General features: G+C 35.6%; 1 protein-coding gene across 1 annotated transcript in view; it reads left to right on the top strand.

Annotated features, from left to right (window-relative positions):
- Positions 1 to 20270, top strand: part of Polr2A (RNA polymerase II subunit RpII215) — a 231014-nt gene that overhangs the window by 167228 nt on the left and 43516 nt on the right. The window contains exons 16-18 of the mRNA XM_090376751.1: positions 5197 to 5302; positions 12216 to 12421; positions 17555 to 17779. Coding sequence (XP_090232877.1) covers positions 5197 to 5302; positions 12216 to 12421; positions 17555 to 17779 — 537 coding nt within the window. The remainder of the gene's footprint in view (positions 1 to 5196; positions 5303 to 12215; positions 12422 to 17554; positions 17780 to 20270) is intronic.

Here is a 20270-nt window from a genome sequence, read left to right as displayed (position 1 = left end):
TGCAAACTTCGACATTAAGCCTGATATACCTTCATCAATATCATTGATAAATATACAAAACAACAGTGGACCCAACACCGAACCCTGTGGGACTCCACTAATAACATTAGTCCACGAAGAGCAGCACCCATTGATTACCACCCTCTGTCTTCTCCCACTTAACCATCCTTTTATCCATTGTAGCAACTTACCCTTAATACCATTCTGCTCCAATTTGTACAGTAGTCTTCCATGCGCAACAGTGTCAAAAGCTTTCCTGAAATCCAAGTATATGATATCAAAATTATTTTTTGCATCCAGTTCCTTTGTGACCACATCATAATAACCAATCAAATTTGTCAGACAAGACTTTCCCTTAACAAACCCATGCTGTGTCTGAATTATTGCTGCAGTCTTGTCTAGATGATCCTGCAATGCATCTTTAACCAGTGACTCCATTATTTTACCCGGAACAGAAGTTAAACTAACTGGTCTGTAATTACTCGTGTCACCCTTCGAACCTCCTTTGTGAATTGGGGATACATTTGCACATCTCCAGTCCGTGGGAACCTCCCCTGAATCCAAGGATGCTCTCATAATTATGGCTAAGGGTTTGCTTAGTTGCTTTGCCGCCTCCTTTAATATAACTGGATAGATCCCATCCACCCCAGGTGCCTTTCTTATGTTTAACTTCAACAATTTCTCCTCCACTTTGCTCTCAGTTATTACAAAATCATTAAGCACACTGCTACAATTTGATAACCTTCTTCCATTTTCAAACTGTAATAATTCCTCACGTGTGAATGTAGATGCAAAATACTCATTCAGTTTGTTTGCTATCTGAGCAGGATCATCAACAGTCGAACCATCGATGTCAAGTGGACCAATCATATTCATCCCCTTCCTTTTAGAGTTTATATAAGTAAAGAAATCCTTGCTGTTTTTCTTAGCATCTTTTGCCAAAGATTTCTCGTAATCCGCCTTTGCCTGCCGAACCTCCTTTGTGACCTGATTACAGACTAGCTTATATCTGCTACAGGCTTCTGCGTCGCCTGATAATTTATATGCATCCCATGCATTTTTCTTCTCTGACACGAGTCTCATTAGTTCATTTGATAACCATTTAGGCCTAAACCTTGAACAGTATTTCTTCATCGGTATGAAAAGTCTAGTAGCTTCCACGATTAATTCCTTGAATGCTTCCCACTTAGAATTTACTGTTTGTAACATCGTCAGTTGATCCCACTGTACAGAATTTAAAAACTGTCTGAGACCACTGTACTCCCCTTTACGGAAGCAAAAACCCTTTCCTTTACCCCTGACGGTAGTTACCTCTTTGAGTAAATCCCACTTCAGCACACTGTGATCACTGCCACCTAGTGGTTCCTTTATCTGTAAATTCTTAATACACGAATGATCACTGCTGATAACCAGATCAAGAGTATTACTTTCTCTGGTTGCCTCTCGAACATGCTGCTGCAGAAAACAATCATCCAATAAATCCACAAAAGTCTGACTAGTGTGTGAGTGACCAACCCACAAGTTTCAGTCAATATCTGGGAAGTTAAAATCCCCCATTATAAGACATTCTGATTTACTGGCCCACTCTATTTCTCTGTACAATTGTTCATTGTACTCATTCGAGTCATTAGGCCTATAACACACTCCTACTCTTATTTTTGCTTTCGCAGTGCAAAATGCGAAAGCAATTTTGCACTGCAAAATTGCTTTCGTCACACCAAACTGACTCAACAGTGCACTGTCCATCTATACCAACTGGATGCACTTCTTTTGATTTTATGTTTTTCTTAATTAACAGCATAACACCTCCTCCCTTTCTGTCCTGTCTATCCTTTCTGTACACATTGTACTCCCCAAATTCCAGTTCTGCATTCCTTATATCTTTGTGACACCACGTCTCTGCTATCCCAACAATATCCGCCTTTGATGTCTTGACCAACACTTCAAATTCATCAAATTTATTTACTATACTTCTAGCATTGGTATACATGCAAGCATACATGCTCCTATGCCTATTCCTTGTTACCCTAACACATCCCATATACCCAACTATTCCAGGATGACTGCCATCCGTCCCTGAAACCCCCAACACCCCTCGCTCCAGGTCGCTTCTTATTCTAATAGAAGTTGTGCAAGTTGTGCATATTTTTATTTTGGTCCACTTCTGTTTGTTTTGGGTTTTAAATGAAATATATATTAGTGCATTAGAACACTCTTAATGTGCTATCATGTGAATATATATACCTGCCATCTCATCTGATTTAGTGACAGGTTTTCTGATAAGTTTAGTTTTCTTTTGGTTTGTAGTTTTGTTGTTTGTTATGTTCTGGATATGCAGCTATTCCCCTCCACCTCCAATTACAGACCTACTGAATTGAATGATAAGCATCTAAAAATTAGGTATCTCTGCTCATGTTTAGCCTAAGTATAGCAACTATATCAGAATATCACTATGTTTATAACTTAATTTTATTTTTCCATTAAGCACTATGCTTGTTGGATTTAGGGTAGATTGTCTGCCATTTTTTTTTTTTTTTTTTTTTTTGTCTTCTCTACTGTGTTAGTGGGTTTCTATTTCTGTAATATTTTTATTCACATGATATTTTACATCCTTTTTTAATATAGGATGTTTCAGAATTGCATAGAACAAATGTAGGAGATGCTACAGCTAAAAATAAGAAAAGAGTTCCTATAGACATGTCTCAAAAGTCTTTCTAGGATATTAAACATTAACCTTATGTTACAAAAACATAAAAAGAAACTGAAATAAACTTCTAAAAGGAAAACATTTAAAGAGTGACTGTTAAATGCAGCATTTGGCATGATGAATCCTTGATTCCCTGGCATATCTTATTGTTTCAAGACTTCTTTAATGGTTTCAGCAGCTTCCAAAGTGAGATTTCTCAGTTCCTCTTGCATGGTAATACACATACAATAAACTGTCAATTTCTTATGGCCCTACACAAAATAATCTAAGGGTGTGAGGTCAGGTGTTCATGGTGGCCATTGTAGCCATTGCTACCGATTCATCTGTTATTATACTTTGACATTTAAAAAGTCAAAAAACATCATTGGAAGTGTGGGCTGGTGCACTAAATTACGTAAACCTGCATCCTCTGCTGATTTTCTTCTGGTTGATATCACACAAATTATTCTTCAAAAATCAAATATGGTTTCATGTATTGTTTTTACAGATGTCTACTACCTATCAAAACATTTTATATTCATATGTCAAGAGATATGATGAAGTCCAGAATTTTTTTCCTTAAACCTAAGATATAAAGCGTTACGATATAAAGTTAAAAGTGAGTAAATTGGAAAATAGGGTAGAATATAATCTGTTAACAAGTGGATATATGGGATGTTTCAAGCTTTCGCAGAACAAAAATAGTTTGTTCTGTGCACATGTTGCTACATGTGCACATGTAGCAACTGAATAAACAACACCGTAAAGGCAGAGACAACTCTATTAACACCTCACTAGCTCACATTTTACTAAAGCACATTTCTGGGGGTTACTACCATAAAACAATAAAAACAAATTCCAGTTGCGTTCTTGCTAGTGGAATCTGTTATAAACTGGTAGTAAACTCGATCTAACTGCATTTGCATTAATACCGATAGCTGGAATTTTACATTATTATTATGGTGAAATGCGTTTCCCCTTCACTTACTTAATAAAATACTTACATTTTTTATTATGATAATTTGTTGTGTTTGGTAATGTTTTGATTACAAATGTGTGTTCAATCTTGGGTGGTCGGCACCTAACCCTATTTTTCCCATAGGGCCTGTTGTTTATATTGCACGATTTTGCGGCACCTCCATAGCCAGGTGGGCAGGAGCGGCAATGCATCACACACGCTTCTTGATTAGACCAGGATTCGAGCCCGTGCCCATCAAATACGGAGGATGCGGAAAGGTCAGGGAATGACCACCGCATATCCCCGGAGCAATATGGCCTTAGTTGCTAATGCTCCTAAAAAACCAAATAAACAAACATAACAAAAGCACGATTTTGCATTGCACGAGGGTTTCTAGGAACACAACTATCGTGCTATACGAGGACTGACCGTATAAAGCAAATAACAATCACTTGAGAAACTACCAAAACAGGAAAAATTAAATCAAGAGCAGATGTTTTTGTTAAACTAGTTCATCTTCATGTGCTTAAAGAAGACAGAAAACACAATAACAAATTAGACACCAGAGGGCAGAGCTGGGAAAAGAAATTATTTTTTAACAGCTATGCATATGGGAGTAGTCAGATTGAACAGTATTTGGGTTATCTGACTGTGCATGCTTGCAGGCGATGTCTACAGCACTTTAGCATATTTCACCTGGATGTTGGGGCTGTTTCAGGGACAAAGATCTTGCGGCTCTGGAAAAGCAGAAATGGATCATCTGAAGAGGTCCTAGAGCATTTATGGTTTCTAAAAAATATCAAACAAAGAGGGGTTGCTAATGTTTGTTTGAAAAATTATCAAATAAATATTAGAAAATATAGTTTAAAGAGGCCTTTTACATTGGGATGAAAAGGCCTATTTAAACCATATTTTCCAATATTTATAACTTGAACTTAAGAACAATCTGATTGTAACTGATGTTCTTGGTTTAGTCCTTTGGAATCTTGTTGTACTAGTATTTGGTCTTACGGACTCTTGTTGACAAAGATAAGACTCTCCTGATATTATTTTGCAGCACTCCTAGCCTTGTTATTAGGATTGGAGGAAGTTCTATTTGTGTTGGAACTGATTAGCTGTTTTTTTTTTGTTGATTGTTCATGAAAGCACAATTCATCATATCCAATGAAACTGACTGATCCCAGCACCAGTGGGACACTGGATAATTCCCCATAAATTTCTACCTATAAATTAAGTTGCATTTTTAATGCTAAGTTTCAAAATTTGCAGTTTTTCTGTGAATGTTACTTCTTTGAAACATTGCCTTAAACTTGTTATAGTATTTTAAATTACTTAACATTGCTGTGTTGTCATTACTTGTGATCATTCCTCTCTAGATGTGGTGTTTATGTTACTTCAATTGTAATCTAGTTTTTAGCAAACTGTGACATTTCAGTAGCTCTGCATGAGACTAAATTCTGTAATGATATTAAAATCTTTCCATTTCTTGTTAAAATATTTATTCTTAATCTGTAAAAATATATTAGTATGAAATTATTATCCTATATTTCAGGTGGTTCTACCCTGCAACTTGCAAAGAATGATTTGGAATGCCCAAAAAATTTTTCGTGTGAATGCAAGAGCACCAACAGACTTAAGTCCATTTAGGGTTATTCATGGTAATGCTTTTTTTTTTTTTTTTTTTTTTTTTTCCATATTAAATTTAATTATAACTTTAATAATTAAATTTTAAGAACTTAACAATATTAAAGCAAATCATGTCTTCATCTTCATATTTCCATTTCTCACCAAAAAAAAGAGTTCCGTGATTAAAAAAAAAAAAAAACCACAATGTAAGTTAAACTAGTTTGCTATTTTGAGCAATGAAGTAAAATATTTATTTTTACATCCTTGGATAAATTTCACTTTGGATAAAATTATTCTTGAGGGAATAGTTCAGGTTGTGATATGAAAGGATATGGAGAGCAGTGCAGGAAAGTTAGCAAAATTTCACATTGATAGAGAATTATACCATGAAATATTTAGTTATATGTTAACTAAACGTAGGTGGAGTACTTTACTTCCATTTATTCTTTTTTGATATTTTACCTGTGTGCAATGCCACTAAAGGAACAACTGTTTAGCCATAGTAAACCAGTACTTGTGATTTGTCATATACAGTCAGCTTGCAGTGGTCTGACATAACACTCCATTCCATTTTTACAATATTTGCTAATTATTTATTTATTTGACAAAACATTTCAATATGGGTATCAAGATTTCCTCAGTTATAGAGTTAAATCCATGGAAAAATGAGTCATTTAGTTTTTGTTGCAATGTTACTGTGATCATGGAAAATTGCATATTGTTTCCATTATTATTATATATTTTTTTAATGTTAAAAATCTGATCCTTAAAAATAACTGATATAAAAAAAATCAAGTTCTGAAAATTCTTCTGGTTCAGAAATTTAAAACAATACTATAGATACAAAGTTGATATAATTAAGCACTCTGAGAAAGGTGGGGCACCTGCAAACATTGGCCTGGGCAATCCATACAGGGGATCCAAAATTCAACTCAAATTATGAATTTTAATTTAACAATGGCAACTTAATGAAATTTGTTTCTAACTGCTGTAGTGGTAGCACTGCTTATCCCCCAGATGTTTAAGTAGTTCAAAAAATAAAAAGATGTCCAACATCTGTTGGACATACTTACCTTCTAAAACGAGAGTATCCAGGGACAAGAACTAAACAGAAAAAATATTGTTCCAAAATATGGATATTTTGGAATGTTATTTGCTGTTTAGTTCTTGCATTCTTGCTGTTTAGTTCTCGTAGATTAGTCTGTGCAGAAAAGGGCGACATTTCTCTCCTCTAGCACTAACTGCTCTTGCCAGTGACATCTGCACAAAGTTTGTTGTAGAGTGATTGCATGACCAGGGTGGGGGAGTGCTCAGTGTGTAATTTAAAAAATACACTGATTGCATTTGTTTTACTTTGCCATTTGTAATTAAATCTAATTAAGAGTGAAGTTGGTAACTGCAGACCGGTTAGTCTAATTTCAGTGGTAGGAAAAATCTTAGAAGCAATGATTAAGAGTGCAATCCAGGGACATTTAGATAAATTTGGCATTCTGAAGGACACACAACATGGCTTCCTTGCGGGCAAATCATCCTTAACTAATTTAGTAGGCTATTTTCACACAGTTACTCATGAACTGGATTTAGGGAACAATTCCAAATAGTTTTTGGATTTTAGCAAATCAGTTGACTCAGTACCTCATGAGATGTTACTGTAGAAGCTTGAACAGGTTGCAATTACTGGTAAGATTCTAAGATAGATTTGCCAGGTGGCCGCAGGACAGACAGCAGAGGATTGTGATTACTGGATATTCTGCAAATTGGTGTAACGTCAGGAGTGGGGTTCCTCAAAGATCAGTTCTTGGACCACTCTTGTTTCTCATTTTCATAAATGACATCGATGAAGAGATAGAAGGCATGATGTTAATGTGCAGATGACATATAGACTTGTAGAGTCGTTAATGATCAGTGCCAAAGAGTGCTCCTTCAGGATGACTTGAACAGATGGTCAGAGAAGTGGAAGCTATGTTTTAATGCTGCTAAATGCAAGGTCTAGCACTTGAGGAATAACAACCCACAAATAAATTATACACTTGGTGGAGTTGAATTAAAAACAGTGGAGGAGGAAAGCGATCTGGGAGTTACAATATAGGCAGATATGAAGTTTTCTGAACAGTGTAAACAGGCAGCCAGGAAAGCCCATGTGTGTTATCAATTATTTATCGAACGTTATCCTATGCGGATAGGGAGGTCATAATCCCACTGTATAAGGTAATTGTAAGACCACATTTGGAATACTCTCTTCAAGTATGGGGATCTCGGCAGAAAAAAAGACATTGAGCTTTTTGAAAGGGTTCAAAGATGGTCAACTCGAATGGTGAGATTGGCAGAAGGACAACTGTATGAGTAAAGACTAATTATGTGGGCTACAGAGCTTTGGCATCTCAGTATTGACCTAATTGAGGTTTACAAGACTGAGGGGGATGAGTAAATGAATGAAGGTGGAATTCTCACTGTTATAAATAATTCCAAAACTAGGGGCATAAATTCAAACTACAGGGCTTGAGGTTTAGATTAGATTGTAGGAAGTTGCCATCAGGCAACTTCCTACAATCATTTGAATTCTTTATAATGAATTCAAAGGTCTGCTGGATACTTACCGTGTGAGGAGGGAAGCACATAATTTGTTTTCTTATCTACTTTTTTTTTTTTTTTTTCAATGCTGAAAAATCCTATGGCTTCCCTGCACTACATGGCGTATACTATTACTATTAAGCCATCAAATGTGAACATTATAGGGATTTCAGAGACAGTGTCACTGAAATATACAGAATGCAGAATTTGATATAGGGAGTACAATGTGTACATAAAGGACAGGGAGGATGGGGGTGTTCTTAGTTAAGAAGTACATATAGAATCTAAGGAAGTACAACCAATTGACATCCTGTTGAGTCAGTTTGGTGTGACATAAGCACAGGGAAAACAAAAATGAGAGTGTGTTTTAGGTCTGATGACTGTAATGAACATAATGATTGATTATACAAATAGTGGCCATCAAATCAGAAAGCCTTACAATTGGGGGATTTTAACTTTCCAGATATTGACTTGTCAGTTTGGTTACTTACACAGTACCGGGGCTTTTGTGGATTTATTGGATGACTATTTTCTGCACCATACACTAGCATGTTAAGAGAGAACACTACTTTTGATCTCATTATTAGCAGTGGCTTCATGCAGATAAAGGAACCACTAGGTGGCATAAACATAGTATATTGATGTGGGATTTAGATTATCAAAGGCAAAGGAAAGGGCTTTTGCTTTCATAAAGATGACTACAGTGGTCTCATACAGTTTTTAAATTCTATTCAGTGGAACCTGCTGATGATATTATCAGCCCCAAATTCTTAGTTTGTGGCATTCAGGGAACTAATAATAAAATCTACTAGGCTTTTCATACCGACTGTCTAAATGAGATACTGCTCAAGGCTTTGAGCCAGGACGTCAGATGAACTGGTTATTTGTGGGGAGAAGATAAATTATCAGGTGAACACAACCCTGCAGTAAATAAACTAGTCAGCAAAGTCCCAAAGGGGGTTAAGCAAACTAAGGCAGATTACAGGAAGTCTCTGATGAAGAATGCAAAGAAAAGTGGCAAAGATTTCTTTACTTCATGTATGTGAATACAAGGAAGGAAAATGCAAATCAAATTGGACCCTAGGGCACTGGGTGTGGGAAGTCATATAGCTGATGTTGTGTCTTTACTGACGAAAGACCCTTTATGCTGAGAGGAGGCTGTGCGAGTGAGGCTTGTGATGTGGGATTATTTTTTTTTGGTTTATGCTGTATAAACCTGCTTTCTTGCATCATTTGTTTTCTAAAACAAACAAAAACAATAACAAAACTAAAACTTTTGTTATTTCAGAGACTGATTTAGGAACAGTTAATTTTCAAATAAAGAATTATAGTGGAATTTACCTTGGGTCAAAAATATTTATTCCTTTTGTAAATTTATACCAACTTTAATTATATGTAGCATAGAGGTATAAGTAAAATTGAAGAAGATAGACATGTCATTAATGATTTGCATCAGTCAGAAAAGCTGAAATTTGAATGTAAGCAGGTGATAGGATGCCATAGGTCAAGGCATCCCATCACCATATGACAGATTTTGCAGTTTCACAAAAACTGGAACTGCATATGAGTGTTACCAATGCTAAGACTGGGGAATTCAAGAAATGAAGTATTCAAACAGTACAAATGGTAAAAAAAAAAAAAAAAAAAAAAGAAACTGATGAAATGAAAAACTAATAAAATTCATCATAGTCACAATAATTGAAATAATTATTAGGCTTGTAAAAATGATGAAATGAAAAGAAGTTTGCACTTTAGATGAAACTAATTAGATGATCAGTGGTTCAGAGGAACAACTGAACATCATTTTTGTATATGGTTAATGTGTCATATAACAAAAGCCAAAGAAAGGACAGAGCCTATTAGTAATGCTCAAAAGGTTATAAACCTTCTTAACAAACTGTAAATGTTTTCATAAATAAGGTTATTTCTAATCACTGTCTAGTACAAAACTGTTAATTAAGTAATTTTTTTGGTCCCTTCAATGTCTCAATACTCCTGTTAACATCTTTATATATAAAAGGTAAGATAAGAAAGTTCCAGGACTGAATTTTTATTTTGTAAAAGTGAAGGTACATGAAATTAACAACTGCTCGATTCTGTCAGCACACTGAACTCTGGGCCATTAGCAGCAGTGCTTGTTTTTTTTTTGTTTGTTTATAGCTTGACATACAGATTTATTTGTTTTTATTTGTGTAAAAACAATTTTCTCTCTCTCTCTCTCTCTCTCTTTCAGGAAGGGAACATATATTAAACAGGTATAATTTTTCTCTTCTTTTCCCATTAAGTTATTGCTTGTTGAGTTTAGGATGGATCATCTTCTTCTTGGTTCTTTAATATTCTCGCATTAATAGATTATATTTTACTTTGTTTCCTGATTTCCTCACTTTTAACTAAATTCTTAATATTTTATTAGTTTCTTCCCTTAAAACAGGCAGTAGAGCCTCAAAATCTGGCATGTTTTGAATATTTCTCAGAGTGTAGTTGACCAAGAGAGAGGAAAAATAGGGTAAAAAAGAAAAAAAAGCACCACAGTACATTTATGTGTCATGTGCCATCAGTAATAGTTCACATAACAGTTCTTAATATAAAAGTATGTATTATAGTTTAAGGAGATTCAGTTGCTGATATCATATTGCATTAAAAAAAAAAGGTAAACTGCAGCCATTATCAACCCACTGCAGGATGGAAGCCTCCTCAACGATTCATGTTGAGGGAAATGGCCCATAATTTGCCATGCTTGCCCAGTGCGGGTTCGCAGATCATCAGTATTTAGCAGTCAGGGGCTTGAACCTCGGTCTACTCAAGGAGCGTGTGCTACTACACTCCCGCTTCTGACCACTTGGCTATGGAGGCCTTTCTGATATTAAAAAGCGTTGGACAATCAACAGCACCCATAGTGGAGACAGCATTCAAATCCCCAAACTTTGTTTTTTGGTACCCTCTAGACTAATCCGACAGTACAGGTTAACATTTTACTTTAATGCTGTGACTATTGTTCTCTCTCTCTGTAGATCGTAGAGATCAGCACTATTGTATTATGTAATAAAAATATCAAATTATCTCTTAATGCTTGGGCTGTATGAATAACATTTCAAAAAACCAGATTTATGAGGTTCTACTGTGATTAGACACAATCTCTCAGTATAACAAATTTGTTAAATCTATACATTTTGTCAATTATATAATTGCAAAAATGCTTCAAAGTTCCTTGATTGTATCAGTTGTGACTGTCGTTGCTTCAATGGAAAATTGTTCTTTGGTTTGGAGAGGCAGGGGAAAAGTCATGTGACTCAAGGTCATTTAAATAAGGAAACTGTTGCTGACACTTAAGAGTATTTGGAATTGATTTTATGCAATGAACAGGAGTAATTTCCAATTTTTCTTGCTCACAGGTCAGGTGTCTAACTTCTAATTGTATCCCTCAATTGCTTAGCGACTTAAGTACACAATCTTATTAACAGCATTTCCTCCTGGCATATAGTCATAAAGAATTACACTTTTAATTCTGGCATAATTTATGATTTTTTTTCCCTTGCCTAGGAAATGTGAGACTCCTATTCAAAGGATTGACATTTTTTCCCCCCTCTAAGTTGTAAAGATAACACTTTCATGCCCTCAACTATTGCATTGCGATCTTAAATTTCAACCAGTTCTTTTGAAAATTCAACTCTTTTCCTTTTCATCTGATTTGTTAAAAACTTGTGAACAGAGAAGAGAAATGTAACCTTCATGTTTAAAATGTGATGGCTGGGACAACTACCATATGATATTCCAACTTGAGAGGCTGTGTCTTTAATTCTTATTTGATCTGTCTGAATTTTGCTTCTAACATAGGAGACATTGATTGATATGAAAGGTGGTGCATAGTACACATCTTTGAAGTATGCATATCATACATCTTGATGAAGCTATTTTGCCATATGCTTCAACAATTATTTCTACTGTCTCTGAGGTACATTTCTTCTACAAAAAGGGTGAAAAAATATAGTTCTTTGTTTTAAAAAGCAGTATTTTACAAAATTGATATGAAATAAATTTACTTACTGTCAACAACAGAAAAATAATCCTTGTTCATATGCATCCAGAATTCTTGCTGTGAAAAAATTCCAGATAGTCTGTGTCATAAAATAAGTAAGTTTTTTGTAGTCAGTGTTCATATATTTTTGAAAGATTCACTCCTGGAACTTTTTGATGTTGTCATATAATAGTATATATTTATGCATATATATGCACAAATTGTATATATATGTGTATGTATAATATATACTATTATTCATTCATTCATAATCTCATTTGTATTTTATTTTAATTATATTAAAAAAAATTTTGTTGAAATGATTTTATTTATCTGAATTAACAAATTTTATTTTTAAGGTGTTGAAGATCTTGTGAAAAAATTGATTATTGTACCAGGAGAGGATAGACTCAGTATTCAAGCAAATGAAAATGCAACATTGTTGTTTCGTGCATTGCTAAGATCCACTTTGTGTACCAAACGAGTTGCAGAAGAATTCAGATTATCATCTGAAGCCTTTGAATGGTTGCTTGGTGAAATTGATACAAGATTCCAGCAGGCACAGGTGTGTATTAGTAAGCACCATTCTAATGGTACAAATAAACTAAATGGCATTTGCTTAAATCATAAATTTTGTAACATACAAGTACTGATTTCCAGTTCAAAAATTTAAGTATTTGTTTTTATTGTTTTACAAGTACACGCAGTTCAGAAAAATTTTTGAACTCTAGTTTGTTGGAAAGATTTTTAAGATGCCTAGACCATGTGTCTGAGCAGTATATATCCATCTGAATGAGTTTAAGATGGAGTTTTATGATCAGATTCCATGAGACTGGATAGTTCATCCAGCAATTGCTCTTCAGCCTGGTCTCTTGGTTAATGTTGGCGAATTGCAGAACCAGCAGGCTGCAGCTGACAGACTTGCCTCTCTGAGAGGGATTAAGGATAATAATTTTTTTTTTTTTTTTTTTTTTTTTTAATATTCGGTATCAAGGAGCACTATTGCTAGATGGTTAGCAGAGTCAGGATTGCATTCATTTTGTGCATTGTGAATAGCAGCCGATCCATTATAACCTAGATTCTAAAGAAAAATTCTAAACACAATCTTGTCATTTGTTATGATAGTATAATATCATAATTAGGCATAATGGTCATGCTGCTCTGACCAGTCCTTGTGCTGTAATAGTACATTTTGATACAGTTTATATTAATTATATCACAAATCTATTGATATTTAAACATATCAATGGATTCGTGATATCAATTTAGACATATCAAATCAGGAATTTTACTAATTTCTTACCCATCATGCACAAACAAGGCCAGTTTTCTTCATCATCATAGTCTAAATATGTTACACCTAATTGACCTGCAAGTCACTGTGGTAATACAAATCAGTCGTCTCGACTGCTTTGTCCTGTCATGATGATGATGATGATTGTGGAGAAAATATCTGGATTCCACAAAGTGCTATCTATCTAACCAGGTGATATTTAGATCTTCTCCTGGTTAGATAGATAGCTATAGACTCTTATGTTTTAAGAATTTATTATTCCTTAATGTAAGAGTTTTTATGAAATCCCCAAACACAAATGATATTAGAATCTACATTGAGTGATCACTGTATTATGACCACCCCTATGAAAACTGAATGCAACCCATTGACCACATGAGCTACGAGAGTGTACAGTTAGTTCACCTACATAGCATAGATAAACCATCATTGGTTTAGTAGGTAGTAAAATTCTGAGCGTGATGAGTAAAAGGAGGGATTTATTGGACTTTGATAAAAAACAGATTGTGGGAGCTCGATGTGAGCTGGTGCCTCGATTTCCCAAATGGCTGAACTGGTGGGGGGGTGTCAAGAGCTGCCATCGTTAAAGTGTACCAGGACTGCTGTGAAAAAGGTCAAACAACGACCCCGACGGCAAGACTGCAAAGGTCAGCAAAGGGTTGATGTTATAGGTGAGTGCTGGGTCCAATGACTTGTACAGGTGCAGCACTTTTGAAGAGTTGAGTACCCAATACAACATGGGCCAACCCACAACAATATCTGGCATGACAATGCATTGCATGTATAGGCTATACCAGCAGATGACCCCTATGGCATTCTCTCCTAACCATTCATTGGTGTAAAAGACTCACCTGGTGCAAAGAGGATGCAAGTTGGACGTTAGAAGACTGGAATGCGTGCTGGTCGGATGAGTCATGTTATTTACTCCAAACCATGGATGGTCGTGTACGGATTTGGCATCAACAACATGAGGCTCTTGATCCATCATGCATGGTATCAAAAGTACAGGCTGGTGGAGGTAGTGGTATGATGTGGGGCATGTTTTGCTGTCAGGAACCTGGACCCCTGGCGCATGTGGAACAATGTATCACTGGTCTCCACTATCATCAACTGCTTGCTGACTGTGTACACCCCACTGTTACACTTTTTCCCGAATGGCAATGGCATCTTCCAAGATGACAGTGCACCTAGCCATCGGGCACTTTATGTGCAGGAATAGTTTGAGCAACACAGATCTGACTTTCAGCATATCGATTGGCCTCCAAACTCCCCCGATATCAATCCCATAGAGCTCTTGTGCGACAGTATGGAAAGGCATATCAGGAACTGATCTGGATACACCAATCACCTCCATACCTGCATTGCTGACCGCATTACACACAGCTTGGTTGGCCATACCTCCCGAACGCTTCCGGACACCTTATTGAATAAATTCCATGTCGGACAGCTGCTGTACTGAGGGCAAAAGGAGGACCTACAAAGTATTGGGTAGGTGGTCATATTTCAGTGATCACTCAGTGTATAATACTTAGTACTGTCATGGGTTGAAGGTTGAGAAGACAGAAGATACTTATTGACATTAGACTTGAATATCTGTAGATTGTAATTTTTGGGAAATATGTGTGAAGGAAGGTTTTTCTGAGAAAAACAGAAGTGTGTAGCATAAGTGATGATGGGGAAAAGTTAGTTCTAAGATTTTGGAATGTTATAGTGAATGGATGTTGGACTGGTTTGGAAGAGAGTGGTGGAATTACAGATGCCAATTCAGAACAACAGTACCCATGAAAATACCTATAGAAAAGGCACAGAACAGAAACTGAACATCTATGAAACAGATACTGTAGAATTTGTAAAAAATGGGCACTAATTGATTAGTTTATCTTTGCACTTTGAATAAGAGTCGAGGAGGTTGCGGGGGTTAGTGCTCCCACCCAGTAGAGATTAGAGATATGAGATTGTATCTAGAAATATGAGTGTCATTGAAAAATGAGTATAGGGGCAGTTGACATTTTGCAAGAAATAAGACAGGTCTGACTTTCAGAAGGATTGAAGTTAACTAAGTTTTCTTAATCCCATCGAGTAATTACTTGAAATCAGCACTTAAGGAATGGTGATGGGTATTCAAGAAGTTTGAAGCTATGTACAGGGCAAGCTTTCACAAGCTATAAGGTGTGTGGTACACCAGATGTTTAGTGTGTTTTGTTATTGGTCAGCTGTGTAGTATCATCTGTGTGTAGTGTGTTATCATAAGAAAAACTGTGGATAGGATTTTTCATTTAGTGAAAGGTTATTAATATATACAAGAGGAAAAGAGTGGGAGAAATACCCATACCTTCAGAAGCACCAGCATTAGTTGAGAACTTAGAAGACCAAGTGCTATCAGCCACAGTGAGTGATCAAAGAGAAAATTGGTTATCCAATTGCAAGAAAACAGTTGGAAATCCATAATACGGGATCTTATTTAGAAGAACTCTATGGCAAACATGATCACGTGCCTTAAAAATGTCAAGGAAAACTGTTTCACCAACCTTTTCCATCAGATTTGTCTAAAGATTAATAACATAAGCAAATATATCAGCAGTTGATTGACACTGGAAAAATCTATGTTTGCAATCATTGATCACGTGGAAGATTTCAAGCTAGTTAAGAGTTGGTGATTGATGAATTTCTCCATTACTTTGGAAAGAGTAGAGGTAGAGGCCAAAAACTCCTATAGGATGTTCATTGATTTGTTGCCCTTTTTTAAGAACTGTTTGGATATGAAAAAATTTCTCATATCCAAAGAAGGAAAAACAGAAGTGGAATAAGAATGCATAAAAAGGCAACACAAAACAGGAGTAAGCTGAGGAACATGTTTTGAGAACAAGTGGAGAAGTGCCGCCAGGACCTGAAGTTTACTTGGAAGCAAGATTTTTCCCAATTCTTTTCTAACATTCCTCTTTCAACCGCAAGAGGCATTGAGTGTGGTATATTTGGTGTGATAGGAGGTGATTTACCAAGATTGTCAAAACGAGAGAGAGAGAGAGAGAGAGAGAGAGAGAGAGAGAAGTAAAATAGGATGCTAATAAAATTGGTCTTATCATTAGTTGAGGATGCACTAGAACCATCACATTGTAATAGAGGTATGTGAATAGAAGCTGCAGCCACTAACTTTGGTAAGAGAACAGAATGAACAGGTACCATTTGCGCAAGAAGCAAGTTTTCTGCTCTTAGCCACCCAGTGGCAACAATTATGGTAAGGACAGCGCACAAATTATTAGCCACATTTTAACTGAATGTCCATGTTTTAGACACTTTTAACCATTTTTCCCTATACACTCAGTCAGATACTCTCTGACAATGATCACATATCAGCTGTTTTTAACTATTTAAAATTTATAAACTTATTAACATCTTTTTAACATATACTTTTATTACATTTTATATATCGTTTACATATTTTTACATATACATATTTTTGTACAAATCTTTTTCTGATATAGTGACCAATATTCCCGGGCAACTAATATTTTAACCTTTGTTTCTGTACTTTTTATATGTCTACTCATATATCGTGGTTGGCACATTGTAGTCTAGGTTGCTATTGCACCAGTAAACCCAAAACCAAACGAAATCTGCTCTTGGCCTGTTCAGTATTGATTTTGGATTTATTAATAGTATTTCAGAATGTGAGCTTAGTGTCACCAGAAAATGAAACTGGGAATTTGGGTACAAGCCAATTGCAGTATGCTACATTCTTATCTTGAATGGTACATTTATTGAAAAATAAGGTTTAGATAAAGGATGGGGTTTTAGGGGTGGAATGCAGAATAAAGGATTTCATTGGCACTATCTGAGCAAAAATTTGGATCAGAAGAGTTCAAACAGTAATCCAACCAAGGAAAGGAAGGGAGGAGTAGAAAATACACACACACACATTGTCCAGTTTCACATTCTTGTAAAGCCAAATGCCATAGGGCTGAGAATAGCCATGTGAAATAGAGAGAGAGATTCCATTGGAGAAGAGACCACCTAGTTGTGATCTGAGGTGCCTAATTGACCACTAATCTGAACTCAACTTTGAAGGGTTGTTGGTAAGGTGAAAAATCAAGGTTTGGGTGTGTGGTTTTATTGTCTAGTTTTCTGGTAGGTGAAAAAACAAGTTGTGTAAAGTTATGACTAACCCTGTAATTAAACTTAACAATCTTCACTTAATAGTTTTATATACATGCTGTGTATATTACCTTCAGATTTGTTATATTTATTTGCTTAAAATTATTTTCTTTTACTTTTATTTCATAAAATTTTATTAATTAAATGCTACCTTTATAACATTAGGAAAATAAAAAATTGTGTATTTGGTCAAATTGCAGTTGTGTGGTGGAATTTATGAAAATATAATTAAAGTTTATAATAATTATATAGGTACAACCAGGAGAAATGGTAGGAGCATTAGCTGCACAGTCTCTAGGTGAACCTGCCACACAGATGACTCTGAATACTTTCCATTATGCTGGTGTGTCTGCTAAAAATGTAACACTGGGTGTTCCCCGACTTAAGGAAATAATCAACATATCAAAGAGGCCAAAAACTCCTTCCTTAACTGTTTTCTTAACTGGGGCAGCAGCAAGAGATGCTGAAAAGGCAAAGGTATGAATTTTTTAAATTTCATAGTTATTTGAGATTACTTCGGTAAAATTCCATTACAAGGAATGTCTTCTAATAAATAACTCAAAATTATTTTAAAAGAACTATTATATAGCAAAACATTTTAATATAAAGTTCAAGGGAACAAATAAATGAGTTTAAAGTACAAGAACTCCCAGACTTAAGTAATACTCGACTTATGGAAATTTGACTTGATGTAAGTTTTTGCTGGCTGGTGCAAACCTAAAAAAATCGTGGGAACATATTTTGCATCCCATAGGAATAAATGGAGTATCGTGAAATATCGTAATGTGAACCCAATAATACTTTTTTTTTTTTTTTTTATTTATTTTATTTTTTTTTTATTTAATTCATTCCAAGTCTTTGGAAGTGAAAATTTTGCTATATTACTAAGCTATTTATCTCTCTAAAAGGTCATATTTATAATGGAAATTGCACTATCCTTTCGTTATCATATGTTCCCATTATAAGAATCAATTTTGAACACCTTTATGGTATTTTTCTAAAGCACCTTTCTGGAGGTCACTATCATAAAACAACAAAAACAATTTGCACTTTCCGGTTTATTGGGCTTTTCTGTTAGTGCATCTGATTATAAGTGGGTAGTAAACTCTATCTTATTGCATTTGCAATAATACCAATAACTGCAATTATGTGGGTTTTTACACTGTTATGTTGAAATGTGTTCCCCTTCACTGAAATCTTCAGTCATATGAAAAAACATGAATAAATTTTCGGAATCTTTTCTTCATTCCTATTTACGTATTACAGTGATGAAGGGAAAGTGCAAGTGGTGGTAGTGCCAGGAAACGAAACAAAATTGATTTAGAAATGAAGATGAAAATGATTAAGAAGTATGAAGCAGAACAAAGTTTGTCATCTATTGCAAGGGAAATAGGTCTTGCTGCTTCAACAGTGAATACTATTTTAAAGGACAGTGTGTGTATAAAAGAACATGTCAAAGGATCAACAGCAATCACAAAACAGCACTCAGGTGCTATATCAACGATGGAACAGCTATTAATGATATGGATGGAAAATCAGATTCAGAAGCAAGTGCCCCTGAGTCCAATGGCCATTCAAGTAAAAGCAAGAAATATTTATGAAGATATTAAGGATAAGTACGGCGAACCCCAAGCCAAGTTCGGGGCAAGCAACGGGTGATTTAATAGGTTCAAGCATTGCGCTTGTTTCCAAAACATTAAGGTAAATGGTGAAGCTGCCAGTGCCGATTTTGCAGTTGCAGAGAAATTTTGTGATGTGTTGGAAAAAATTATTGAAGGCGGCTATTCAATGCAGAAAATTTTAACATTGACGAGACTGCTCTGTATTGGAAAAAAATGCCAGATCAAATATAGATTGCCAAAGAGGAAAAACCAATGCCAGGTTCCAAGGCTTCAAAAGATAGGACCATGCTTTTGCTTGGGACTAATGCAGTGGGAGATTACAGATTAAAACCACTGCTTGTGTACCATTCTGGAAATCCTCGTGCATTTAAGGGCATCAAAAAAGCCACCCTACCCATGCGTTTCTGATTGAACCAGAGTGCATGGATAACAATCCTCAAATGCTGCTTCATTCCTGAGGTTGAAAAATATTGTAAAGACAACAATATTCCTTTCAAGATTTTGCTTCTATTAGATAATGCTCCTGGACATTCAACGCATCTAGATCATTTCAATTTGAACATGAGAATCATATTTCTACTGCTAAATATGACTTCACTTATCCAACCTGTGGATTGGGGTGTTATTTCGAATTTAAAAGCATACTACGCACAACATTTGCTCAGGCATTGTCTGCAGTAGACAATGAGGAAAATTTTACATTGAGAGACTTTTGGAAATCTTACAATATTTACCATGCCATCTTTAACATTAATAAGGCCTGGGCAGAAATTACTAAAAGTTGTTTAAATGATGCATGGAAGAAAATATACCCACGGCACGTAAAAGGCTTCGAAGTATTTGAAAAAGACAAATCATATGAAGAGGTTACAGATAAGATTGTAAAGGTTGCAGAACTAATTCAGTTTGAGGTTGATACCGAAGACGTGGAGGAGTTAATAGAGAAAGAAGAGAAGGAATTATCTAACGAAGAACTTATTGACTTGCTGGCAGTGATAGCAAAAAAAGAAAATGCCGACGAAGCTCAGGATGAACCAAATGAGGAGCTGAGACGCTTCATCACCGGAGAGAGATGGCAATGGCATTTCATGAAATTGCATCGGCAATGGCAGGGTTTGTGAAGATGGATCCCGACAGCAAACAATTCTTAGTTAACACAGAGGGGTTGAATAATATGCTTTCTTGCTACAAAGAAATCTACGATGAGAAGAAAAAAGCCACTGTCATCCATTAATATGTTCTTTCATAAGGTTGAGCGGCCGAAACTCTTCTAAATCTCCACAGCTCTCAACCTCTGCAGCGGCGTACGTATCTGCTGAAGATATCGATTCTGACAACGATGCTCG

This window comes from Mastigoproctus giganteus, chromosome 1 (assembly GCF_048544385.1).
Source record: "Mastigoproctus giganteus isolate SK-2022 chromosome 1, ASM4854438v1, whole genome shotgun sequence".
Lineage (NCBI taxonomy): Eukaryota > Metazoa > Arthropoda > Arachnida > Uropygi > Thelyphonidae > Mastigoproctus > Mastigoproctus giganteus.
The sequence above is the reverse complement of the archived record's forward strand: the minus strand, read 5'-3'. Positions and strand labels throughout refer to the sequence as shown.